The sequence below is a fragment of the Artibeus jamaicensis genome, unplaced genomic scaffold (assembly GCF_021234435.1).
Source record: "Artibeus jamaicensis isolate MK-2021 breed Jamaican fruit bat unplaced genomic scaffold, CSHL_Jam_final contig_490, whole genome shotgun sequence".
NCBI lineage: Eukaryota > Metazoa > Chordata > Mammalia > Chiroptera > Phyllostomidae > Artibeus > Artibeus jamaicensis.
Window position 1 is genome coordinate 2522903 of NW_026521861.1, and position 25892 is coordinate 2548794.

General features: G+C 48.1%; 2 protein-coding genes across 4 annotated transcripts in view; one reads left to right on the forward strand and one right to left on the reverse strand.

Annotated features, from left to right (window-relative positions):
* Positions 1 to 1872: 1872 nt before the first annotated feature.
* LOC119059642 (steroid 17-alpha-hydroxylase/17,20 lyase) lies at positions 1873 to 8270 on the reverse strand. 3 transcript variants are annotated; one of them, XM_053668429.1, is made up of 9 exons: positions 8211 to 8270; positions 7811 to 8050; positions 6325 to 6463; positions 5891 to 6120; positions 5116 to 5202; positions 4238 to 4453; positions 3771 to 3940; positions 3107 to 3210; positions 1873 to 2704 (listed from the first exon to the last, which is right to left on the reverse strand). In XM_053668429.1, exons 2-9 carry the CDS (start codon positions 7904 to 7906, stop codon positions 2421 to 2423), a joined length of 1326 nt encoding a protein of 441 aa, XP_053524404.1. In that variant the 5' UTR covers positions 7907 to 8050; positions 8211 to 8270; the 3' UTR covers positions 1873 to 2420. The 3 variants fall into 3 exon arrangements, with proteins under 3 accessions (XP_053524404.1, XP_037015269.2, XP_037015268.2); XM_037159374.2 differs by lacking the exon at positions 8211 to 8270 and having other exon boundaries at positions 5891 to 6033; positions 7811 to 8203; XM_037159373.2 differs by lacking the exon at positions 8211 to 8270 and having other exon boundaries at positions 7811 to 8203.
* A 223-nt stretch (positions 8271 to 8493) lies between these two features.
* Positions 8494 to 25892, forward strand: part of BORCS7 (BLOC-1 related complex subunit 7) — a 37910-nt gene continuing 20511 nt past the window's right edge. The window contains exon 1 of the mRNA XM_037159381.2: positions 8494 to 8587. The gene's annotated coding sequence lies outside the window, so the exon portion shown is untranslated. The remainder of the gene's footprint in view (positions 8588 to 25892) is intronic.

The following is a 25892-nucleotide window of genomic DNA, read 5'->3' on the forward strand; positions in this document are numbered from 1 at the left end:
AGGTCGTGGTGGACAGGCATCTTGAGATGTATCCTGGAGGGGGCTTCACCCCGAGACTTGGTGGGGGCATTGAGGGCAGAGGGAAGGGCCTTCCAGGCAGGGGAAGGGCAGTTTGGGTAGGAGTGAGAGTGCAGAAGCTCATTTCCCGAGAGGACACTCAACTTTGTCCTTTCCCAGCCAGACACCAGAGCCCCTCACAGACACGGGACAGGTCGGAGAGCATGTCTGGCTCCTTGTCCTGTGTCACTGAGATCGTGGGTTCTGGTCCCAGCCCTGCTGCTGAGCAGCTATGTGACTTAGGGCGAGTCACCTCCCCACCCCACCCCACCCCCTGCCACTCCCACCGGCCCCCAGTTTTGTCGTCTTCAAAATGAAGGTAGTCTCCTTTCCCCGCTGTTCAATGATCTGATTCAGTGGTTGGAGAGATGATGTTTCCATCCCAGTTACACTCACCCACTGCTCGTTACTTATCTGTTCATTACTAGTCTGCCAACTGCTTTTCAGATTTTGAGCAAATTTGGAGTAGTTGATTCTCCTCCAGCTGATTGGCTGCTCTCTGCATTGAGCTAAGGGTGGCCTGGCACTAGACCAGTAGCCAACTGATGGGGGTGAGGTAGGAATCTCCAGTTTGACTCTTTCCTGTCACTCACTGTGGTGTCCATCCACATCTCTCCAGGCTGCTTGTGTTGGGGGCTGGGGTCAGCCACAGCTGCCCACAGACTCACCCGTGGGCTCTTTAGCAAGGCCTGGGGGCACTGGTCGGTGAAGGCCAGGACTGAGTTGGGGGACAGCGAGGAGTGGTCTATTACCCCCAGAGTAACAAAGCCCTTGGAAGGAAGACAGTGCTGATGTGATGGAAGACCTTGACCCTCCTTCCTTTCAAGGGATTCCCTGATTCCTTTTCTCTGAGAACTTGACCAGGTAGGGTGTCAGCCGTGGCCTGCTGACCCTTCCGGAGCCCTCTGTCATCAGAAGAAAATGATGGGGTGTGGATGATTGGACTCTGGTCTGGCCTCAGGGAGCTGGGGTGAGGGCCTCTGTCCAGCCTAAAAGAGCAGGGTCGGTTTTTCCAGGGGCATCTCGGGACATCTTCCACTTGCAGACTGGCCAGCAGGCAAGGTTTCAAGATACTTATGTCAAGGTTTGAAGAAGTCTGGGTCCCAGTTTCTAGTGAGGCATTTATCGACTTTCTGGGCTTGTGGAGTGGGGAGCGGGGGGCAGAGCCCAGGAGCTTCAGCAGGGGGCAGCCATGGAAGCCCTGTCCTGGCAGGACAGTACCAGGAAAAGGAGACCTGCTAGTCACTGGGGACCAAGACAAGAGGGATAGGTAGTGGTGGGTTGAATTTGTGGGTCACGCACAGTCCCCCAAAGCAAAAGCATTGAGGTGCACTCAGCTGACGATGCCTGTTTGCATTAAAGCAAACCAGATCTGTTATCCACTATCAAAATACAAACTCGGTCCCACCACTGCTCACCACCTGCACCCCTGCAGCCAGCCAGCCCAGCCTCCTCCTCCCTCCTGGCTCCGCTCAACCATGAGGTCGGCCTTTAAAAAATACGAACCAGACCTTTCCACTTACTTGTTTAAACCCTACTAGCACACTTCAGATAAAAACCTATAGGTTCCTTCCTGCTAATTCAAAGACTCCAGGGGACCTGGCCCCTGTCTCCAGTTGGACCTCATCAGGCACCACCGGCCACACTGACTCCCACCAGGGGAACGTCTCTCCTGCTGCCCCCTGAGCAAGGGACTCTCCCCCAGGTCCTGGGCTCCTTCCCGGACCACTTGCTGACCGGGCCCATGCCCCGCCGCTGCCATTCTCTTTTCAAATCGCCGTCCCCTGGTATAACTGACATCAAAGTACTTACAAGTCTCTGAACTGCTTATTTATTTGTAGGCCCTGCTAGAAATAAAAGCTTCAGGGCACCAAGGAGCTTGAGTGCCCAGGGACAGTGAGCGGCACGTAGGAAGTACTGCATGGAACATTTATTGAAAGAACGAACAAATGCATGAGCTGCTGAGACCCTCCCCCCACTTTCTTTAAAGGATAATGTAATGATATCGACAAATATAATGATTAAGTTCAGGGACCTTCTTCTTTTGTTTTTCTAATCCTCACCTGAGGATATTTTTTCATTGTCGAGGGAGATAGACATCCATGTGAGAGAAATAATTTCCTCCGGCATGTGCCCTGACCAGGGACTGAACCAGCAACCATGCAGTTTCCAGAAGGACGTTCCAACCAACTGAGCCACAATGGCCAGGGCCAGGGACCTTCTTAAGAAAAACTTTAGTTTATGCACATCACTGTCAGGGCTGCAGGGTGGAAGAGAGTGAGCTAGAGGAGAGCGGAATGGAGGGGAGGGCGGAGTAGCACTTCTAATTCTGTGCCGTGGGGCCACACAGGGACCTACGGCTTTTAGGTGCTACCTTCAGCATGGGCTTCCCTCCAGGCCTGGCGCACCTTAATCTTCACTTTGTAAGAGTCGATCTGAAAGACTACGTTGGGGGTGCCCTCCAGGGAAGGCAGCTGCCCATCATCCGAGACCTCCAGGTCAAACCTTTGCAGCATCCAGGACAGGAAGAGGAAGAGCGCCTGGCGGGCCATGTTCTCCCCTACGCAGGAGCGCGGTCCTGCTCCGAAGGGCAAGTAGCTTAACGATGGCAAGATGAGCTGGCTCCCTGTGGGGTCCAGGAAGCGCTCTGTGGACATACAGGGGGTGTCAGGCAGGGGCCAGGACAGGAGTAAGTAGAGGGCTGCCTCTGCCCCCCAGTCCAGGAGGTGCACAGCCTTACTTGGGGGAATGTCAGCCCTTCATCACACAGAGGAACTGAAATGTTCAGCAGGTGGAAACGCCACCATCCAAGGGGAGAGGGGGCCAACTTCTTGGGGGATGTATGCCTAGGCTTCTTGGAGGAGGAGGTTTGCAGTTAGTGGAAGGACAAGTAGGAAACCCAGCCATGAAGAGTTTGGTTAAATCTAGAGGAGGATGGGGGTGTTGGAAGGTCCGTGTAGTTGGAGCCAGGCGTGTTCTAGCTGCCACCGTGGCAGAGGGGGAGTGGCGCTGGGGCGTGGCCTGGGAGCAGGACAGGACACGGACTCACCAGGCATGAACTGGTCAGGCTGGTGCCATTCCTCCTTGTTGTGATGCAGTGCCCACAGGTTGATGATAACATTTGTGCCCTCGTCAATGGCAAACTCGCCAATGCTGTCCCAGAGAGAGAGAGAAGGGGGTCTGGCACATCGTCCTCCCGCACCCCCCCCCGAGTCTCCACGGTCCTCCACCCCAGACACGAGGGTCCTTTATTCCCTCATGCCCACCCCCTTATCTTTTCCTCGGTGTCCACCAGATCTGGTGTGAACCCAGCTCTTCCCCAACGCCCTCTCCCTGACAAGCACTTGTGAAGCAACTCTTCCGTGTGAGGATGTTCACGTCTGGCAGGGTGTGTGCACATGTGCTCTGAGCTGCTGCATTGTGTGTTGTGGCTATTGGGCCGAGTAGGAGCACAGAGCACCCGTCTTTCATCCCTGACCCCACGTCTCCGGCACAGCAGGCAGCTTCTGAGGGAGCTCGGGTAGGTCTGTGGATTAGTTGTGGGGGTTAGTGGGTGGTGGGGAAGTTGATCACTAGGGTCGTGGACTATCAGTGGTCGACCACAGGCAGACCAAGAAGGTGGAGGGCTGGGGCAGTGGAGGAGGGGCCGGGTGGGCTGGCAAGCAGCAGTGAATGCGTCTTAGGTCCGGGTGTTACTGGGAGTGAAGGCGCACCTGGAGTCAGTGACGGCCTTGTGGGGGATGAGCGTCGGTGCCACGGGGCGGATGCGCAGCACCTCTCTGATGGTGGCCTCCAGCAGAAGGAGGTGGTTCCGGTCGCTGACAGTTGGGGTGCGACCGAAACCTACATTCTGGTCAATCTCCTTCTGGATCTTCTTTAGCAACTGGGGGCCAGAGAAGGGTGGTGTGACCACAGTGCTTTCAAGACCAGAAGCACGGGCTCTGAAGAGCCCTACTGTCACATCCATAGGAGCTGGCCCAGCCCCTACGGGGGGGGGGGGATGCTTTGCAGCCCAGGCTTTCCTTCTGGAAGGTGGGGCACTGCCACCCTAGGGTAAGGACGCAGTGGGCTAGTCTTCCCGCATAGAAACCCTGGGGGTGGCGCCTCGTTCTCTGGGGCCAGAGTTGCATCTGGCTGGGGTCAAGGGTGGTTGGGAAGACTGGAGTAAGGAGGAGCCCACCTGAGGGTTGTGCAGCAGGAAGGCCACTGTCCACTTCACCACAGAAGTGGTGGTCTCCAGACCAGCCCCAAAGATGTCCCCTATGGTAGCAAGATTGTGTCGATCTGTGAGCAGCATGGACTCCTGGTCTGAGCCATTGTTGTTATTGACCGAGTTCGCCTGCGCTTGAATCAGTATGTCCACCAAGTTAGTGATGGAGTCGCTGCTGAAGTTCTTCTGATGGGGTGAGATCGGGAAACAGTGGTAAGGAACACTTATCGTGGACAACACTCTACCACACTTCCATCCTAGACTGGAGATACAAAGGCTTCTTCCACTTGGAAGTGAGGGAGTGAGGTGAGTCTAGTCCAGACCTATGAGCTTGTGGAGGTGAGGCAGCTCTTGGTCCTCTTTAAATTTGGCGGGGGAGAGGGGTGGACCTGGCTGGTATGGCTCAGTAGATTGAGTGCTAGCCTGCTAATCAAAGGGTCGGAGGCTCAACTCCCATTCAGGGCACATGCCTGGGTGGCAGGCCAGGTCCCCTGCCTGCCAGGGGCGAACAAGAGGTGACCACATATTGATGTTTCTTTCCCTCTCTTTCTCCCTCCATTCCCCTCTCTCTAAAAATGAAATAAATAAAATCTTAAATAAATAAATAAATAAATAAATAAATAAATAAATAAATTTGGGGGGTAGTGGACAGGTTCCTTCTAGGATCTTCTTCATTCCTCACTTCCCCATCCCTATTCATTAGTTAAGTCAGTTTTTATTGAGCACCTACTATGTGCAAAGACTCTCTGCTAGCTGCTGGAGATCCTACGGTGTTCAAAGTGGACCCCAACCCCTGCTCTCAGGACACCTTCCACCTAATTCATTATCCCTTCTGTTCCATGGCCCACCTTATGTTTCTCATATATTGCACTCAGCAAATCATTTCGCATTTTAATGTAGTTCTTCATCATTTTCGTGGTTTTGTTGGGGAAAATCTGGAAAGCAGAAAGGAACATCAAACCCATCCCTCTCACATTTTGCTTTTACAGGTGCCAGAATCCCTCCCCGGGGTAGATCCCAGCCTTGCATCTCCAGGGAGCTCTGCTCCAACTCCAACCTTCAGCCAGAACGGAGGGCAAGATGGGGATGCGAAGGGGACCACCAACCACAACTAGGATGATTCCAAATGAGGGAGAAGGGGGCCGTCTCCACTCCCCCGACCCCTCTCTCCCCCCACACCGCCCCCCCACCGCCCCATTCAGTCAAACATCAGACACCATTTCCTTAGTAGACTCTGCTTTGTGCCCAGCCTTGAAGAGTAAGGCAGACTTGAGTCTGAAGCCCTGGGCTAGTTTCTGAACTTCTCAAGGCCTGTATACTCATCCGTCCAGGGATAATAAAACCCACCTCCAAGGGGAATGCCATGATTAATGCATGTGGATCGCTTGAAACTGGCACATGGCAGTTAGTACATAAATGCGAGCTGTTAATTATGCATGTTTAAAAAGCTAAACCTATGTATGTAGACAAGCAGCAGAGTGTTATGGGCCACAGGTGGCACAGGTCAGTGTGTCTAAGGCGACCCATAGAAACGCGGGTCTGGAACTCGGTGGTAAGAAGGAAGAATTGGGGGTGCGGCAGGGTCTGCTGGGATCTGCAGGGGGTGCCTGTTCTCACGCTCACCTTCAGTACAGGGAATATGTCTACCATACTCTTCTTGCCCAGCGATTCCATGATGCCTTCGTTGTATGTGTGTATGGTCTTCAACGCAGGATGTCCCTTCTTGAAGGAGGTGTTGAAGCAGATAAAGCAGATTATGTTGGTCACTGCCAGGAAGAGCGGCAAGGACAAGTCGATAGACTGGCCATTTTGGGTGTCCAGGAAATCACAAAATGAACTGATTTCTCGACATACTGAGGGGAGAGAAGGACAGGAGGTTGGGGAATTACGCATCACCCACACCCGGTCTCTACCAGTCCGTGTCAGGGACAGATAGCAGATGGCCACTAGATGGCAGCAGTAGCCAAGAAAACGCTAGGTGGAGCCCTCTGGGTCCCTTCTCCCTGCTCCAGCCCTCTTCTCCCTCCGGAGCCCCAGGGGCCCCACAGGGCACTTACGGATATTTTCTAGCTTCTGGTCTCCATCCTTGAACAAGGAAAAGGTGGCCCGCACCAGCTTCCGATGCAGCTGCCAGGCGTCACCGTAGTCGGCAAAGGCAACCCCCCTTTGCTCGTCTGACAGGATATCTAGAGTCACCTTTGGAAAGCAGGAAAGGCTGCAGGAATCAGACACGGCCCACCGGCCCTTGCCCCGGGTCTCTTGCACCCATTCCCCGGACCCAAGGGAGCCGTGCTGTGGGGCATCCCTGCATCTCTCCCCCGGGACTGTGAGACCTTGGTAGACCAGGGCCCAAGCCCCTCTAACTCCCGATTTCATCAGAGAAAGTGAGGAAGAAGAAGGGATGCTCAATTCGAATGCAGGGGTTCTGGGGTTCCATTCAAGGTCAGGGTCACCTCTGGGCCTCTCTTAACAGTTGCTGACTGAGTGGTTGGGAAGAGCAGCTGTCTATGGGGTAAGCTCTCTGAATCTCCCGTCCTGGGGGCAGGGGTGGGTGGTGGTGGGGCTCCTAGGGACTGAGGACTACCCAGACCTCTGCCTGGTCCTGGGTCCTCTGGGAGACGCTAAAGGCACAGGAGCTCACCTCCTTTTTGTGCACCCTTCCATGGCAAGGCTACATGCCCACAAAAGGCCACCCCCGAAGAGTGCAGATGTCTCATCCACCCAGTCTGAACTTGTGGTCAAGCCATCTCTTCCCAGAGGCCCACATAAAGCATAAGGCTTTAAAGCCTCCCCTTTTCTCTCCCCTGACTTGCAAACCCCAACTGACTGGCGTCTTCCGTCCTCTTTGCACCAGACAAAAGCGCTCAGCAGAGTTGGGAGCGAGGCAGTTGGGCAGCAAACCCGCCTGATCAGGGATGAGTGTCTGGGGAGCCCTGCCTCAGCGTTCAGGGCAGTGCTCAGCAGCAGGGCGCAGGGGTGGGTCGCCCCATGGGGGGGGGGGTGTAGCCTGCTGTGAGCAGGAGTAGCTGGGGCCTGTTCCAGAGAGACAGCAACCCCAGCCCTCCCAGACCAGGCTACTCCCTTGCACTTTCCCACAGAGGACAGTAATGACTACTCCCATGTTTCACATGAAGGGGAACATCCATAAAGCTATTTATTCAGCACTTATCGCACTGGGCACTGGGCTGATTTTTACATGCACTATCTCAGTTAATTAGGGAAATCTTAGGCTCAGAGAGATCATTATCAAGTTCAGGGCTGAGATGACGGGAGTGAGGTCTCCCTGACCCCCTCAGGCCACTGCACCCACCCCACTCTCCCTTCCGGGTGGCCCTGAACAGGAGGTCTTCCTTTAATTCTTCCCGCCTAGGTCAGAGGCTAGGTAGGACCTTGAGGGGTTGCTCCCCACCAGAATCCCAGCTAGTTTGTTTTTAGAAGAATTACAGGTTGTTAGAGCTGGAAGGGTCATTCCAGGCATGGTCTTGGCCCAAGAACTGAACAAACTTGTGTGGTGAGAGAGGAGAGACAGTGGGCCCTGCTTACCACTTGGGGCCGTCCGGAGAATTCCTTGCCCTTCTTGATCAGCACCTCCTTGGCTAGCTGGTGGTGGCCGATCATCACTGTAGTCTTGCCACCCATACGAAAAGAATAGATGGGGCCGTATTTTTCCTGCAGCTTGAAGAAGTTCACATGCTGATGGCCACTTCTGGGGATGAATGGCAGGCTGCCCACCAAGGGCAGGGACGGGAGGCTCTTGGGGTACTTGCCACTTGGGTGCTTTGCCTTGGGCCAAAAAACACAGGCTAGAGTAAACAGCAAGAGAGCCCAGAGCTCCCACATGGTGGCCTGGCGCCGGCAGGTAAGATGGACAGCTCTGGAGCAGAAGGGCTGCAGCCACTCTGAGGGGCAAGGAGGCCTTTTTAAGGGCTGCTGTGATTTTTACCTTGGCTGGGTGTTATCTCTTGCCTTGTGGGAGTTTATCCTGGAATGCAGCCAAGTCTGGTCTCTCATAGAATGGGGAAAGGCAGGGGGAGTGGAGACCTTCTTAAGGGCTGGCCTAACTCCAGGGTAAACCTCTAAGGGCGGGGCAAAGGAAGAGGCGGACCGCTGATCCCCCTCCCTTTTTCCAGAGTACACCAGAAGTGGAGGGCATCTGGGTCAGCAATCAGGTCTGGGACATTCCATGTAAAATCAAAATCACGAGGCAGGCTGAGTCACACTAGACAGTAATGGGAAGAACCCAGACGCCCTGACTGGTGTTTGCTGCTCTTTCCAGAGGCAGGGAAGCCCTCAGGTTGGGAGCATGGGACCTAGAGTCAGGTAGGTTTGGATTCAAATCTTAGCTTGACTACTTTCTAGCTCTCTGATTTAAAAAAAAAAATTATTGACGTTAGAGGAAGGGAGAGAGAGAGGGAAAAAAAAGCATTGGTTTGTTGTTCCGCTTCTTCGTGCATTCCTTGGTCGCTTCTTGTCTGTGCTCTCTGACCAGGGATCAAACCCGCAGCCTTGGTGTTACTGGGACAGTGCTCTAACCAACTGAGCTACCTGGCCAGGGCACAGTGGAATAGTTTTTCTCAAATTGGTTTACATTAAAATATACATGAAAAATGTTACCATTTTAAGTGAACAGTTACGCAGGGTTAAACACACTCCCAAGCTGTACCACATCACCTATGTACTTCGAAACTTTTATCAGCCCAAACAAACTGTGCCACTAAGCAGTGACTCCCCATTTGCTCCTCCCCCTGGCTCCTGGTAACCTTTCACCTACTTTGTCTCCATGAATATGTCCACTTCACATAAGTAGAATCATACAGTTTTGTGTGTGTTTGTTTGTGGCTTACTACACCTACCATGATGTTCTCGAGGTTCATCCAGGTAGTAGCAGGTGTCAGAACTTCAGTCCTGCGCTGGCCAGGTAACTTAGGTGGTTACAGCATTGTCCTGACGTGTCAAGGTTGTGGGTTTCATCCCCGGCCAAGGCACATAGGAGAAGCAACCAGTGTCGCATAAATAAGTTGAATAAGCTGATGTTTCTCTCTCTCTCTCACTCTAAAGTGAGTTACAGTTTAATCCTACTTTCAGATGTACACCCCAGTGATTAGACATCATACAACTTGCTATGTTATCATCCTGATTAACCTCCCATCCACCTAACAGCATACACAATGACCACGATATTACTGACTACATTCCCTATGCTCTACTTTACATCCCGAAGACTGTTCTGTAGCAATCAATTTGCACCTCCTAATCCCTTCACATTTTCAACCCTCCCCCAACCCCTCCCCTCTGGCAGCCTTCCAAATGATTTCTGTGTGCACGAGTCTGTTTCTGTCCTGCTTGTTTGTTTTGTTTCTTAGAGTCAGTTGTTGATAGGCACGTATCTTCTGGCATTTCGTCCTTTCTTTCCTTTGTGCCGTGTTTCTTGGCCTCCTTGTTTCGGCCGCCTCCCTGTGTTTGTTTCTACCTATTAGGTCCGACCGCCACGCCTCCCAGTCTTGGTAGAGTGGCCTTGCATAGTTAGGAGTCCTGTAGGGCCAAGTGGCAACGGCCTCTCGGTCACCCAAGCTGGGCACTCTAGGTGCACCCCTGTGGGCTGTGTGCACCCTTCTGTTGTAGCTAAGCCTTGATTGCTGTTGGCACGTCACCTCGATGGATTTACTCCCAGGCACTCAGCTGCAAGGACTGGCTGATGACCCCAACCACGTGGGGGATCAGCTGTGCAGGGACCCTCCCCACGGAGCAGGACTTACTGCACTGGGGGTCTGGTGCCCGCTGAGTCTGCCCCTGAGTGTGGCTGCTTTGGAGATGGTTGGGTGGTGGGGCTTCCACAGGGTCTGCAGCTGGCCACTGGGTGCCGTGGCTCTGGGGTCTCCTGGGGGGTGCAAGTCAAGGTCAGCTGTCACCTGTGTTTTGCCTGGGCAACTGGGCATGCGCCACAGAGTGATCTGCAGATGGCTGCTACCTGTGTTGGGCTTGGAAGAGGCCGCACTGGGAGCCAAGGCCAGCTGCTGCTAGTGCCCGGCCTGAGGCCACTTAGCCTGAGGCACAGGGCACACTGAGGCTGGATGCTGCTTGTCTGAGCGATTTTAGGAAAATCAGAAGCAGGAGCCAAGATAGGGTACTGGTGTGGAAAAGCCACTGGAAACCGCTCTGGAGGGGCATGGCCTGCTTCAGGGAATCACCAAGGCGGGGCAAACAGCAGCCAGATTGTTGGAGTCTCAGGTATGGAGCCTGGTTGCCAGCTCTGTGGGGGGAGGGCTCGTCAAAAGAACAGTGCCTCCTGCCAGCACTTCTGTCTGGGAGAAAGCTGTCCCTGTAGCTCTGCCATGATGCTGGACAATTCAGTTCCTCCTCCTGTGTCCCTAGTTCTCACCAAGCTGCTACCCTAGCCCTGAAGCTTAGAGCCAGTGAGTTTGACTAAGTCCATGCACAGGCCCTTTAAGAGGAACTGCCTGGCATTCCAGAAGCATGCCAGGACACTCAGCCACAACCTGCCCCAATTTTTACATCTAGAAGTGACAGGGACTTCTCTTTCTGGCCCTGGAGTCCTGGGCTGGAGGGTTAGTGTGGGGCTGGGCCTCCAGCTCCTCGGGACGCACCTCCACAGCTGAGATGTCCCTCCCGGTTTTTATCCATTGCACATCAGGGTGGGACTAGCCTGTTCCATGTCTTGGCCTCTCCTGCCAGTCAAAGTGCAGCTTCTTCTTTTCCTAGTTGTAGGACTTCCATTTAGCCAGACTTCAGGTGGTTCTGAATGATGGCTGTTTTGTAGTTTAGTTGTGACTTAGATGTGGTTATGGGGGGAGGTGAGTACCACCTTTCCCTCTGCCACCATCTTGCCTCGAAGTCCCACTGGAAGTTCTGCAGCCATTGGAGAGATGAGAGGCCCACAGCATTTTAGGGGGTTGAACCTGGTGTCAGCACTGGGGCGGACTGGATGAGGAGACCCTGTGCACAGTTCGACAACTGGCTGAGAAGTGGGGGGGTCTCGAGTCCTGGGATCCAGGCAGGGTCCTAAGTGGGGTCACCCCGCTGGTAGAAAAATATAAATGAGTACTTTCTAAAGTGAATGCCAAAGTCATTCTCTGATATTTCACTCCTAATCACAAACAAGAAATGGAAATTTAAAAAAATTGTTGCTTCACATTTTTATCACCATATTATAAAAGTTATAAATGATAATTACAGAGAGTGTGGAAATGTGATGGCTAAAAATAAATAAAATTTGAAATATGTTTTTTTAACTTCAGCAAGGTCATACTGCATTCTGGAGACATGGATATGTTTCTGTTTTAAGACTTTGCCACAACATCGTTGTTATGGCTGCATATTCTTCACCTGTACATGTGTCGTGCACAGTGTGTTTAACTGGCCCTGACATTCAGGCTAGTTCTGTGTTTGTCTTTATTGATATCAGCAACATGGCGGAATAGCCTTGCAGGGACACTTTGGTGTACAACCATTATCATTTTCTTGGGACGGAACCCTAAAAGCAGGATTGTTGGTTAAAGGCCATGTACGCCTGTTTTAAAGACTGGTGAGCCCTGGTTGGTGTGGCTCAGTTGGCTGGAGTGTCCCATGGACTGAAGGGCTGTGGTTCGATTCCTAGGCAGGGCACACGTCTGGGTTGTGGGTTTGGTCCCAGTCAGGGTGCATACGGGATGCAGTGGATTCATGTTTTCCTTTCTCTCTCTCTCCCCCTTCTTCTCTGGAATTAAAAAAAATGTGATAAATACTGACTTATTTATGAGATGCATTATATTAATAGAGATCTTGGTATCCAGCCATTTCTAGAATAACAGTAACTTATCTAGAGTGTCCGTTTTTAATATAGAATTAGATTCTCTTTGTAATAAACTTAGGATTTTATTTTTTCACATCTGTAGTCATATGAAAAATTGTAGTTTTATTTATGCATTGTCAAGTTTTGGTATTATGATTTTACTGGCTTTATAAAGTTGTTGGATAACCTTTTCATGTGTGTCCTAAAGCAGATTAAACAATACAGGAATTATCTATTCTTTGAGGCTGTAAAGAAGGTGACCATGAGACCTAGCTGGTGTGGCTCAGTGCATTGCGTACCAGCCTGCAAACCGAAGGTGACTGGTTCGACTCCCAGTCAGGGCACATGACTGGGTTGTGGGCAGGTTCCCAGGTTGTAGCATGTGAGAAGCAACTGATAGATTTATCTCTTGCATATTGATGTTTCTTTCCCTCTTTCTCTTTTTCCTCTCTTGTCTCTAAAAGTAAATCAATAAAATCTTTTTTAAAAATAAATAAAATCTAAAAAAAAAACCCAGGTGACCATGAGAAGTATCAGGTCCTAGGGTCTTTTTTGAGAGATAATTCTCTCACATTCTTGGAGGCTGGAAGTCCAGGATAAAGGTGCCAGCCTTGTCTCTTTCTGGTGAGAGCTCTCTTCTTGGCTGGCATGCAGATTGCCACTTTCTCACAGGGCAGCTGGAGAGGTAATTCTCTGACAATTCCAGTTTCTTCAGTAGCTATTGGCCTTCTCCACTCTCCTGAGTCTTCTTGAGTAACTGGAAATTAATGTTTTTCTTTATTTTTTTATTTAAAAAAATTTAAAGATTTTATTTTATTTTTTAAAATATATTTTATTGATTATGCCATTAGTTATTCTATTTCCCCACTTCATTCCCCTCTATCCTGCACATCCCCTCCCCCACCATTCCCCCCCTTTAGTTTATGACCATGTGTCTCAAGTTCTTTAGATTCTATATTTCCCATACTATTCTTGCCCTCCCCCCTATGTATTTTCTACCTACCATCTTTGCTACTTATTTTCTGTACCTTCTCCCCCCTTCTCCTTCTCCCACTCCCCTGTTGCTAACCCTCCATGAGATCTCCATTTCTATGGTTCTGCTCCTGATCTAGCTGTCCTCTTAGTTTGCTTTTGTTTTAGATGTGGTTATTAATAACTGTGAGTTTGCTGTCCTTTCACTGTTCATCTTTTTTATCTTCTTTTTCTTAGGTAAGTCCCTTTAACATTTGATATAGTAAGGGCTTGGTGATGATGAACTCCTTGAATTTGATCTTATCTGAGAAGCACTTTATCTGCCCTTCCATTCTAAATGAAAGCTTTGCTGGATAGAGCAATCTTGGATGTAGGTCCTTGCCTGGGCCCCTCTGCCCGGGCCTGGCCAGGCCCTGACTCCAGGTGCAGCAGGGTCCTGTTGAGCTGTTCCATCTGCCTGGCATGGCATGTCCCCACCTCCCTCAGGCTATTCTCCAAGCTGGCCTGCAGGTTTCTTGTGGGTCCAGGTTGATCTCCGAGGCCTGGGTTGCACGTCTTAGCTCCAGAGTGTTATCTCAGCAGCTCCTACCTCAGGGGTCTGCAAGGTGACCTCTGTGGTGCTCTCCTCAATATGCTGGGACCAGTACTTGTCTAGCCCCTTTGGTTCTTCCAAGCCAGTTTGTGACACTGGACCTGGATGTCCGTCATGATCTTGTGGAGGTCCTGAGATTTGGGAGTATCCAACTCCATGGTAACCCAGACTTGGCGGTCTGGTTTTGTAGACCATTTACTTCCTCCTTGTGGCTCTTCTTCATGAAGAGCAGCTTCTCCTTGAGAGCATCAATTGCTGGCTTCAGCTGCAGCTAAGTGGTGTTGGTGTCATCAGTGACATTTTGGAGCCCCTTGATGTCACTCTCTACAGATTGGCAGGAGGCCAGCTTCATCCCATACTTGACTCTGAAGTCATCAGCAGCAAGAAGGGCATTTCCAGTCTGTAGAATGATGCAGGTATTGTTCACAGAATTTGCAAGGATCTGAGCCCTCAGTCCCTGACCTGGGACCCCTTCTTCTCTAAGTGCTCCCAGATTTTGCTCTCCAGTTTCTGATGATCAGCCTCCAAGCTTATCACCTTCTTCAGGTAGGAGGCCACACCCTCATTCAGGTATTGCATAGTCTCCTTCTCACTTTGGAATCCTTGAATACCCACCAGACCCCCAGCCTTCTCCACAGCCAGGTCCCTGGATCCCCAGCCGCCCCACATGCTGGTGGAGTAGGACACAGAGATCCTGGAGCCTGAGCCCCCAGCACCTGGATAGATGCTGGCCACACTGCTGGCTGGGCTACCTGGTGGCTGGGTGACTTCAAAGAGCCCAGGGTCTAGCAGTTTGTGCAGGAGCTGAAGCGGGTGCCAAAGCTCATGTTCAGGGAGGCAAGAGGCCAAGAGCCTGGTTCAAGCAGCAGTTGGCAATTAAAATTTCTTCTTTTTTTTTTTTTTAAAGATTTTGTTTATTTACCTTTAGAGGGGAAGGGAAGGAGAGAGGGAGAGAAATATCAATGTGTGGTTGTATCTTGTGGGTCCCCTGCTGGGAACTGGCCTGCAACCCAGGCATGTGCCCTGACTGGGAATCGAACCGCGATCCTTTGGTTTGCAGGCCTGTGCTCAATCCACTGAGCTACACCAGCCAGGGCTAAAATATCTTAAAAGGTTTCACTTTGCTATTTTTTTCTTGACTTGATGTGTCAGAAGTTTTACTAACCTTTTCAGAGAATCTCCTTTGTGGTTTAGCCATCAAGTCTTTGATTGTTGTGGGTTTATTTTGTTCTCCATTCTAATAAATGATGAATGCAAAACAACCACTATAACTTTATACCAGAATTCAGATTGAAGGTTTGTGTGAATTCCACTTTCCTTGCATCCCTGTTCTTTTTTTTTTTTAAAGATTTTATTTATTTATCTTTAGAGGGGGAAGGGAAGGAGAGAGGGAGAGAAACATCAATGTATGGTTGCCTCTTGTGAGTTCCCTGCTGGGAACTGGCCTGCAACCCAGGCATGTGCCCTGACTGGGAATCGAACCACGATCCTTTGGTTTGCAAGCCCATGCTCAATCCACCGGGCTGCACCAGCCAGGGCTCCTTACATCCCTGTTTGTTCTTGTTGCTTGTCTAAAATATAAGCCCATTATCTGCTACAGGAATTGATGACCCCAGAACTCCATTCCTAGGTATTTAACCAGTAGAATGCACATACATGTTCACCAAAAGGCATGTTCAAGAGTGTTCAGAGCAGCACTATTTGTAATAATCCCAAACTAGGCAAACCCCCAATATTTATTTATTTAGTTTCCAAAGGTTTTTATTTATTAGTTTTTAGAGTGAGGGGAGAGGAGGGAGAAAGAGAGGGAAAGAAACATGGATGTGTGAGCGATACAGTTGCCTCTTTCACAAACCCAAATATTTATTGATTTTAGAGTGGACATATTGTCGTATTTCATACAGTGGAACATTGTGCAGGGAGATGAGAATGAATGAACAGCAGCTGCATGAACTAACATGGATGATCCTCACAAACAATACTGAGTGAAGAAACCAGGCTTATAAGAATGTGTGGTGTGTGATTTTATATATATACATATACATACATATATATATACATATTGTATATATATACATATAAATACACATGCATGTGTATAATATGTGTACACATATATACACACATAAATTTCAAAACAGCCCTGGCCTGGATGCATCATTCTGATACGCCAAAGTTGTGGGTTCAATCCCATCAGGGCACATACAAGCATCAACCAATAAATGCATAAATAAGTGGAACAACAAATCGCTCTCCCTTTCTCTCTCTAATCAAGAGAAAAATTTTACAAAACCAGGTAACACTGCTCCGCGGTTACAGATGTCAGGAGAGTCGTTACCCTTGGGATGGTGAATAACTGAGAGGGCTCAGGGGGCGGCTTCAGCAGTTCAGGAATGCGCTGCTCCCAGACGTGGTTGCTGGTAACAAACAGGTATATTCACCTTGAGCTGGACATCAATTTTTGGGGATGTGTGTTATATTTCAATAAAAAGTTTAGTTAAGAAAGGCGATGCCTATGGAGTGTGTGACCTTCCTAGGACTGTGTGTAAAATTCGCACGTACGTATTAATATATATTTTTCTGGAGAGAGGATCCACAGCTTTCACCAGCTTCTCAAAACTGATTTCGCCACCGGCTCGCAGCTCCCACATCCTCACTCATTCCCACCCCGTCTTGCTTCGTGATTCTTCTACTCCACCCGCCCTCATGGTGCTTCTCTCCCTCTCTCTGGAACATCCTCCCTGAGCTCTCTGGCATTTTCTCCTTCTGGAAAAAGCATACTTTCTTGTTTTCCTTATCTGGCTCTAGAATATTTTCTCTACCTCCTGCCTCTTACCTACACTGGACTTTTCCCCGAAGACAGCCCTTTCACGGCTGTCCTTCTGAATGAGGACCCCTGCAATCCGGGGTAGGCGAGGGAACGGCACGACGCCTTTCACTCCTCGCAGCCTGCAGACCACCACTCCTCCTTTGTGGTTTCAAACCTTTGTTACTGCCATTACCTACAGACCTCCTGTTGCTGGTTTTAACTGAAAGTTCTGTTTAAGATCTGGGCACCTGGCTCACATCTTTTTTCTCCATACTGCTGTCGCCTTGCAAGACTTCAGAGTCCATGAGGGTCACCAGCCAACAGGCAAGGTCACGGTCCCTTCCTCCCACACCCAAAGGTGGTCGGGCTCACTCTACTCCAGTCACTCCTCCAGACCTGGAGCGCATTCTCCGCCCTGTTCTTTTTGTGCTCAGCAGGTCATATTATCTTTTACTTAAAGCAGTCGGAGACCACTAAATTGAATCTCCCCGAATTTCTGCTGTATTACCTCCTTTTCTTCAACCTTAAAGATAAAGTGTTGCTACTCCTGTTTCTAATCAAACCATCTAACAGTTTGGTAAAAGAATAATAATTTTACTGAGCACTGGCTATGTATTACATGTACTATCTCATGTAATCTTCACACAAATTCTGTAAGACAGGTGCAGCTGTTTTCACCGTCTCCATTTTTCATACAGAAAGACTGGCCTGAGGCCACAGAATTAGTGATGAAGCCGGGATTTAAGTAGTCTAGAGCCCTTAGCTCTTAACTGCAGGGTTAATTTGCCTCTCGTAATCTAGACTGGAAATTTCTTTTCTTTTAAAAAAGATTTTAGTTATTTATTTTTAGAAAGAGGGGAAGGGAGGGAAAAAGAGGGAGAGAAACATCAATATGTGGTTGCCTCTTGCACGCCCCCAGTTGAGGACCTGGCCCACAACCCAGGCATGTGCTCTGACTGGGAATCGAACCTGCAACCCTTTGGTTCTCACGCTGACACACAATCCACTGAGCCACACCAGCCAGGGCTAGACTGAAAATTTCTTCTAAATATTTTTTTATAACATCCTTTTTTAAGGTTTTATTTATTTATTTTTAGAAAGAGGGGAAGGGAGGGAGAAAGAGAGGGAGAGAAACATCATTGTGTGGTTGCCTCTCACATGCCCCACAGTGAGGAGCTGGCCTGCAACCCAGGCATGTGCCCTGACTGGGAATCAAACCAGCGACTCTTTGGTTCACAGCCTGCCCTCAATCCACTGAGCTACACCAGCCAGGGCTAAATATTTTTTAAATTTATTAATTTGAGAGAGAGGGAGGAAATGAAAGAGAGAGAGAGAGGAAGAAAGCGAGAGAGCGAGAGAGATCGACTTGTCCCACTTATCGATGCATTCATTGGTTGATTCGTGTATGTTCCTTGACTGGTCCTTGAACTTACAACCTTGGCATATTGAGATGATGTTGTAATCAACTGAGCTAACTGTCCAGGATGACTGAAAATTTCTTTATACATACCTTTGAGTAAATTATTCCAATTCTAGAAATTTAACCTGCAGATGCCTCGCAGTTCAGTATACAAAACAGATCATTTCGGCAGTGTTTATAATTGTCAGTAATATATGCTGCATTGACAGGAGATTGGAATCAGTCAGAAAAAGGAGAAAACACTTTATGTGCTTATCATAGAAAGTTTCCAAAATACATTGTTAGGTTAAAAAAAAGAAAGCTTCAGGAACAACTATAAAGGACACATGGACAAAACCAAAGGAAGGTGGAATCAGGGGAGGGAGGGGGGATGGCTGGGGTGGCGGGGGAAAGGCAGACAACTGTACTTTAACAACAATAAAATTTAAAAAGTGAAAAAAGTTAACAAAAAGCAAGAGCGGTGTGTAGTGAAGACCGTATAAATGTTGATGTAAACGAAGCCCGTTTTGTATCTGAGTGTCCTGACCTCTGACTAACATGAATGGCTTCAGCAAATCATTCCAGAGCCTTCCAGTTGATAATTATCTATGTTTCTTAAAATGCAGCCAGGGGCGTTTCCGTTAGTAACAGCTGAAATGCTGTAGCAACGGAGAGAGGTGTCAAAGTGGTGAAGGATTGATGACAAACAGCCACCTTTCAGGAGACTGCCAGAGGTGCTGCCCCTGCCTGCGCTGGGGCACGGGTACCTGTCTCCTCGATCATTAGCACCTGAGTTATACTTGGAAAAAAAGTACGCTAACCAGGGTCCCTTAGTGGAGAAAATTCACACAAAAAACTGCTGGGTCATCCGTCAGCTCCGAGCCGACATTCCTGTAAGTACATTACCCTGTAATGCATTTTTTATATTCTCTGGAATTGCCTGCTGCATTTGTCGGTCTCACGACACCTTCTCATTATGGTGTCCCCTGGCCCTTTGCCCCAGCGTTGGACAGGACTTTCCAGTGTACACACTTTTGTACCTTTAAACACTTTTGAATCCTGTGAACGCATTATCCATTTCAAAGTCGAGTTAAAAATTTTAAAAAGCAAAAAAGACGAGAGGAACAGAAATAGAAAATGTGTTAACTGACTGCATTCAATAATATATTTTTTAAAAATCAACCCCTCCGCCTATACCCTTAACTCCTGTTCCCTCATGTCTCCCAGAGATTTTGTTTCTTCCATCATTTTCCGCCTTCCACACCTCCTTTCTGTGGGCTTCTCCTCAGCTGACACACACACACACACACACACACACACACACATGCACACATGCACACACACACTCAAGACTTTTATCCCACAAGAAATTTAAAAATCCCGCACTGACACCACATTCCCCTCTAATTTCCCTTTAATTTCTCTCCTCTTTTCCATTAGACTTTCTTGGTAAAATAATGTAATGGATGCTTGTGCCCGTCTTACTTCCCAGTCACTGTAACTCGCTGCAGTTTGGGCTCTGACCCCACCATGGTATTGGAATCCTGTTAATAACGTCAGCACTGGCCTTCATATTGCCAAATCCATTGGAGGTCTTTCAGACCTTCGCTTATAAAAACTCCCCATTAGCATTGCTGATTACTTTCATCTTCTTGAAACCCTCTAATATAAAATATCTGGATTATTTGTAATTCTTTTGTTTCTCCTCTTGCTCTCACTGTCGTCTTGTGTATGTCAAGTCCGTCCTTGGCCCTTCTCCATATACATTCTTCCTGGCTGATGTCACTCCTCTCAAGGTTTTAGCTATCACCGACCTTTAACAAATAGGTTCTGCTCTTGGCCCTCAGAGAGACGTCAGCCATTGCCTCCTACACTTGTCAGACTTTGCCCACAGTTTGCTTTTGTGTCTTGTGCCCTGATGGGACTAGGAGGTTATGGCCTAGGGGGAAAAAGTCTCAGACTAAGTTAAACTAATCAGTTTCTTCTTTTTGACTTGACCCTGCGTCATTGTGAGCGATGTGGGCAGTGGTCTCAGATGCTGATTTAAGTTTCCTAGTCACAGTGCAGTCTTGCATTTCTCTTCCATCCTTGGATATATCCTGGCTAATAACATCTATCATCTGATCACTAGAAAATCTTAGTTTATGAAAAAGTTTTGTATTTTCGTTAGCTTACAAAAATAAAGCTACCATTTCAAAATGAAAACAAAAATCCCCAAATACATATGACTGTATGTTATCACCTTTGTTGGTTTGAGCCTTTGGGTCTTACCTTTGACTTGTTGGGCAAAACCAGAGCAGTGTTTGGTCTAAAGCTAACGTTGCCTCACTGCCAAGGCAAGGCCCTTTCGAGTGCTCTCTGCAGTGCCCGTGAATTATTCAGTTTCTTATTCTGGCTGATGGGAACAGGACCAAGGTGGACCATGTGAGGATGTGAGGATGGATGTGTTAACTTGCTTGGTTTTACAATGTATGTGTATCAAAACATCAAGTCATGCCTTAACATATTGCTATTTGTAAATGATACTCCTATAAAACTAAAAGGAGAGAGAGAAGGGCACAGATGGGAGAGATACCTGGGACTCAGACTTGAATCCTGGTTCCCACACTTACCTGCCATGTGACCCTAATTAGTCACTTTCTCTGATACCCACACCCAAGGGTTACTGTGAAGACGAGTGAGTTCAAACCTCATAAAACTCACCTGAGTCAGTGCTTGGAGCAGAACAGACAAATGCTCCGAGCGTTCTAGTTGTTATTTCTGAGTGTCAGCCTGAGAAACAAGGCACAGATTACCCTGCAGGAGCTGCTGTGAGTGCTGATCAAATGACAGTGGACGGTGCCTCAGCTGGAAGTCTCCACCGTGAAGAGTGAAAAAAGAACTACGACTAGAAAGCAATGTGTGAGGGAGGTGTGAGGGGGGCGGGAGGGATTGGCTGCTCCCAGGAGGAGGCTCATGGAAGGACCTGGGCCTTTGAGAACCAGGAGGAAGGTGAGCAGCTGCTGTGGGAAGTCCTTGGGGGATGGGGTCAGGTCAGCTCTGGGGAGGGAGAGGGGTCCTTATCTGCCCCCTGGCTTTGGAAGTCATTCCACACTGTGGCCAACACTGCCCTTGGTGCGGAGGATACAGCAAACAAGGTAGACAAGGTCCCTGCCCTCCCAGAGCCGACAGTCTAGCGAGAGAGACAGGAAAGTAAGTAAGTAAAATATTAACTACATCATAGGTCAGATGGTGAAAAGTTTTATGGACACATATAAAGCAGGGTAGGGGGGCCCGGCACTGCAACTTTCAGTGGTATGACCATGGCCTCACTGAGAAAATGACATCTGAGTAGAGATGTGAAGGAGGAAGGGAAGTGAGTCCTGGGACAGGAACAGTGTTCCAGGAAGAGGGAACAGCAATCGCAGAGCTCCTAAGGTCAGTGTGTGTAATGCTGGATGAGCTGCAGGAGGCTGATGTGGCTGGAGAGGGGTGAGCCTAGGGGCCAGTGGAAGGTGATGAGGGCTGTCATCGGACCCCCCCTGGATGTAGGCAAGGGGTGGAAAGTCAGAGTCTTGCAGCTATGGCCCCAAGAGGCCAGGCACCTCTTCAGCTTCTGGGTGGGTTTGGCCTGTTGTCCCCAACAATCATTTTTTCCTCTAATCATTTCAGGCGGTTCTTTCACTAGCCTCCAGTAGTTTTTTCACGTGAATGCTCTTATTGGGACTCAGTTAAAGATTCAAGGGCATCACTCCACGGATGTGCGGAGTTTCTCTCTCTGTAAAGCAGTCTTTACTGTCCTGACACCTTTACTCTCCTGGTCCCCCCCAGATCCCCAGCCTGGTCTCTCCCTCTCCCAAATTTGTCTCCTCCACCAGATTCTGCTTAAATTTCCTTTCCTTGTGAAACTTTGTTCAGGCAGTAAACTGGAGAAATCACTGGACTCATCTCATTTGTTTCCCATCCCTCAGAGATTGGTAGCCTTTTATTACTTTTTAAAAAATATATTTTATTGATTATGCCATTACAGTTGTTCTATTCCCCCCTTCATTCCCCTCCACCCTGCACACCCCTCCTCCACCATTCCCCCCTTTTGTTTATGTCCACGTGTCTCACGTTCTTTATTTATATATTTTTAAGATTTTATTTATCTTTAGAGGGGAAGGAGAGAGGGAGAGAAAGATCAATGCATGGTTGCCTCCTGTGCATCCCCTGCTGGGAACTGGCCTGCAATCCAGGCATGTGCCCTGACTGGGAATTGAACCGAAGTTGTGTGGTTCATAGACCAGTGCTCAATCCACTGAGCTACACCAGCCAGGACTCAAGTTCTTTAGATTCTATATTTCCCATACTATTCTTACCCTCCCCCTATGTATTTTCTACCTACCGTCTTTGCTACTTATTTTCTGTACCTTCTCCCCCCTTCTCCTTCTCCCACTCCCCTGTTGCTGACCCTCCATGAGATCTTCATTTCTATAGTTCCCCTCCTGATCTAGCTGTCCTCTTAGTTTGCTTTTATTTTAGGTGTGGTTGTTAATAACTGTGAGTTTGCTGTCCTTTCACTGTTCATCTTTTTTATCTTCTTTTTCTTAGGTAAGTCCCTTTAACATTTCATATAACGAGGGCTTAATGATGATGAACTCCTTGAATTTGATCTTATCTGAGAAGCACTTTATCTGTCCTTCCATTCTAAATGAAAGCTTTGCTGGATAGAGCAGTCTTGGTTGTAGGTCTTTGGATTTCATGACTTGGAATACTTCTTTCTAGCCCCTTCTTGCCTGCAAGGTCTCTTTTGAGAAATCAGCTGACAGTCTGATGGGAACTCCTTTGTAGGTGACTGTCCCCTTAGCTCTTGCTGCTTCTAGGATTCTCTCCTTCATTTTAATCTTGGCTAATGTAATTATGATGTGCCTCGGTGTGTTCTTTCTTGGATCCAACTTCTTTGGGACTCTCTGAGCTTCCTGGATCTCCTGGAAGTCTATTTCCTTTGCCAGATTGGGGAACTTCTCCTTTATTATTTGTTCAAATAAGTGTTCCACTTGTTGTTGTTCCTCTTCCCCTTCTGGTACTCTAATAATTCGGATGTTGGAATGTTTAAAGATGTCCTGGAGGTTCGTAAGCCTCTCCTAATTTTTTTAAATTCTTGTTTCTTCATATTTTTCTGTTTGGTCATTTTTTCCTTCCTTCTGGTCCACTCCCTTGATTTGAGTCCCAGTTTCCTTTCCATTACTATTGGTTTCCTGTGCATTTCCATTCATTTCAATTAGTTTAGCCTTCATATGTTCCTCTAATTTGTGACTAAAATCAACCAGTTCTGTGAGCATCCTGATCACCAGTGTTTTGAACTGTGCATCTGATAGGTTGGCTATTTCTTGGTCTCTTAGACTTATCGGCTCTGGGGCTTTGAGTTCTTGAGCCATGTTTTGATCTGTTTGTGCCTGTTACATATGAGGAGCAGAGCCCTAGGTGTTCACCAGGGTGGGGCTACCCAGGTCACTGGTTTGTGGTGCTATATGTGGGGGCAGGGTCCAAGAGGGGCAATGACAGTTCCCTCTGCTGCTTCCCGCCACTGGGGCCTGCGCAGTCTGTCTCACTGCTTGCTCCTTGGCTGGTTTATCTGCGCGTGAATGTGTGACTGCAGTCAGCCTGCTGCCTTGCGCCCTCACTGGGTCCGCCCGTTGCTACCCCATGCCTGGGATCCGCCAACCACTGCCTGTACCTGGGTCAGTCCAGGGGATCTTTCCTGCCCGACCCTGCTCCGCTGCTGGCTCTGCCCCTCTTACTGGTCTGGCTGAATGGTTCGTTGTTGTTGGACTTCAGTATAGTTCAATTTTCTGTGTTTTGGCTGCATTTTTGTTACTGAAACTTTGTTGACTTTTAACTTGGTTGTGTGAGGAGATATAGTGTTTCCACCTACGCCTCCATCTTGGCGGAAGTCCGGATTGGTAGCTTTTAGAATTTCATTTCACTATTTATTGATTTTAGAGAGAGAGGAAAGGAGGGAGCAAGGGAGAATGGGAGAGGGAGAGACAGAGAGACAGAAACTTGGTTTGTTGTTTCACTTATTGATGCATTCATTGGTTGGTTCTTGCATGTGCCCTGACTGGGGATTGAACCCTCAACCTTGGCTCACCTGGCTTTTTTTTTTTTTCTGAAAGGGAAGACACAAATTGCTAATATGGAAATGAAATAGGACCATCACTACTGATGCTGTGGACATAAAAGGATAATAAAGAAACACTAAAAATAACTCTATGCCCACAAGCTTTATAACCTAAATGAAATGGACCAATTCCTTAAAAACAATCTAACAAAAGTCATACAGGGAGACATAGATAATCTGAATAGGTCTATATCTGTTAAAGTAATCGAATCAATATTGATAACCCTCCAAAATAGAAAGTATCAGGCCCATATGTTTTGATTGGTGAATTCTACCAAACATGTAAGGAAAAAAAATGATGCCAATTCTCTACAATCTCTATGTTCCACCTTCTCATTTATTCCCGTGGCCCCTGGTACTACTGATCTTTTTACTGTCCCTATGGCTTTGCTTATTCCAGAATGTCACATAGTTGGAATCATACCTTTACAAATTTTACAGATTAATTATAGATGAGGCATGAACTGACCACTTCCTCTGTTATCTTAGGAAAAAAATCTTCTATTTCTTTTTATTATGGTCAAGTTGTATTTCCTGAAACGAGGTGTTTCACGGAGAACTTCATCCAGTGTCCATTTGCAGTCTGGTGCAACCAGATAACGGTGCTGGTTTTCCAAAATCTTATGTTCATGGGTCATTTTTTAAAAAATTATATTTTGTTGATTATGCTATTCCAGTTGTCCTGACTTTTCACCCTTTGCTTTTTCCACCTTCACCCTCCATTCCTTTAGGCAATCCCTCCACCATTGGTCATGTCCATGAGTCATGCATATAAGTTCTTTGGCTACTCCATTTCCTGTACTAGACTTTACATCCCATGGCTATTCTATAACTACCTGTTTGTACTTCTTTGTCCCCTCACCTCTACTCCCATTCCCCCACACCACCCTCCCATCTGGCAACCTTCTGGTAACTAACTTCCTTTCTCTTGCTTTTAAGAGTCTCTTTTTCTCTTTAATCTCTGGCCTTTTAGTAATGGTGTGTCTTGGAGTGGGCCCCTTTGCATCCATCATAATTGGGACTCTGCAATTCCTGGACTTGCATGTTTATTTCCTTCAGCAAATTAGGGAACTTTTCTTTCATTGTTCTTCTCAGATAGATTTTCAATTTCTTGCTTTTTCTTGTCTTTTTCTGGAACCCCTGTAAGGCATCTATTGGACCTCTTAAAGCTGTCCCAGAAGCTGTACTATCCTCATGTTTTGGGATTCTTTTTTCTTCTTTTTCTCTGTGGTTGTTTTTTACTTCCTTATATTCCAAATCATTGATTTGATTCTCAGCTTCACCCATTTTACTGTTGTTTCCCAGTAAGTGGTTCTTTATTTCAGTTAGTGTATCTTTTGTTTGTGACTGGGTCTATTTTATGCTGCTGAGGTCCTCACTAAGTTCCTTGAGCATCCTTATAAGCAGTGTTTTGAACTTTACATCTGACAGATGGTTTATCACCATTTCATTCCTTTTCCTAAAGTTTTGATCTATTCTTTCATGTTTCTTTGTCTCCTCAGTTTGGCAGCCTCCCTTTGTATGTATCTACATATTAGATAGAGGTGCTTTGACTCTGTGTCTTGGTAGTGTGGCCTAATATTGTAGGTTGTCCTGTAGTGTCCAGTGGCACGGCCTGCCCCATTACCCAAGCTGGATACTCAAGGTGCTCCCTTTGTGTGGGCTGAGCCCTCCTCTTGTAGTTGAATCTTGTTTGATATTGGTGGATCAATGGGAGGCATTTACCCAGGCCAGTCAGCTACAGGGACTGGCTGGGACCACTTATCACCAACCTCCACCTTCTGTGGAGGATCAGCCATGCAGGGGTAGGTTGGTGGTGCTCCAGTGTGGTCTGTAGCTGTACACTTAGTATGTTGACCCTAGGGTTTCCTGGGTGGTGCAGACCAAGGTCAGCCCCCACCTGTGTTTTGCCCATGCAGCTC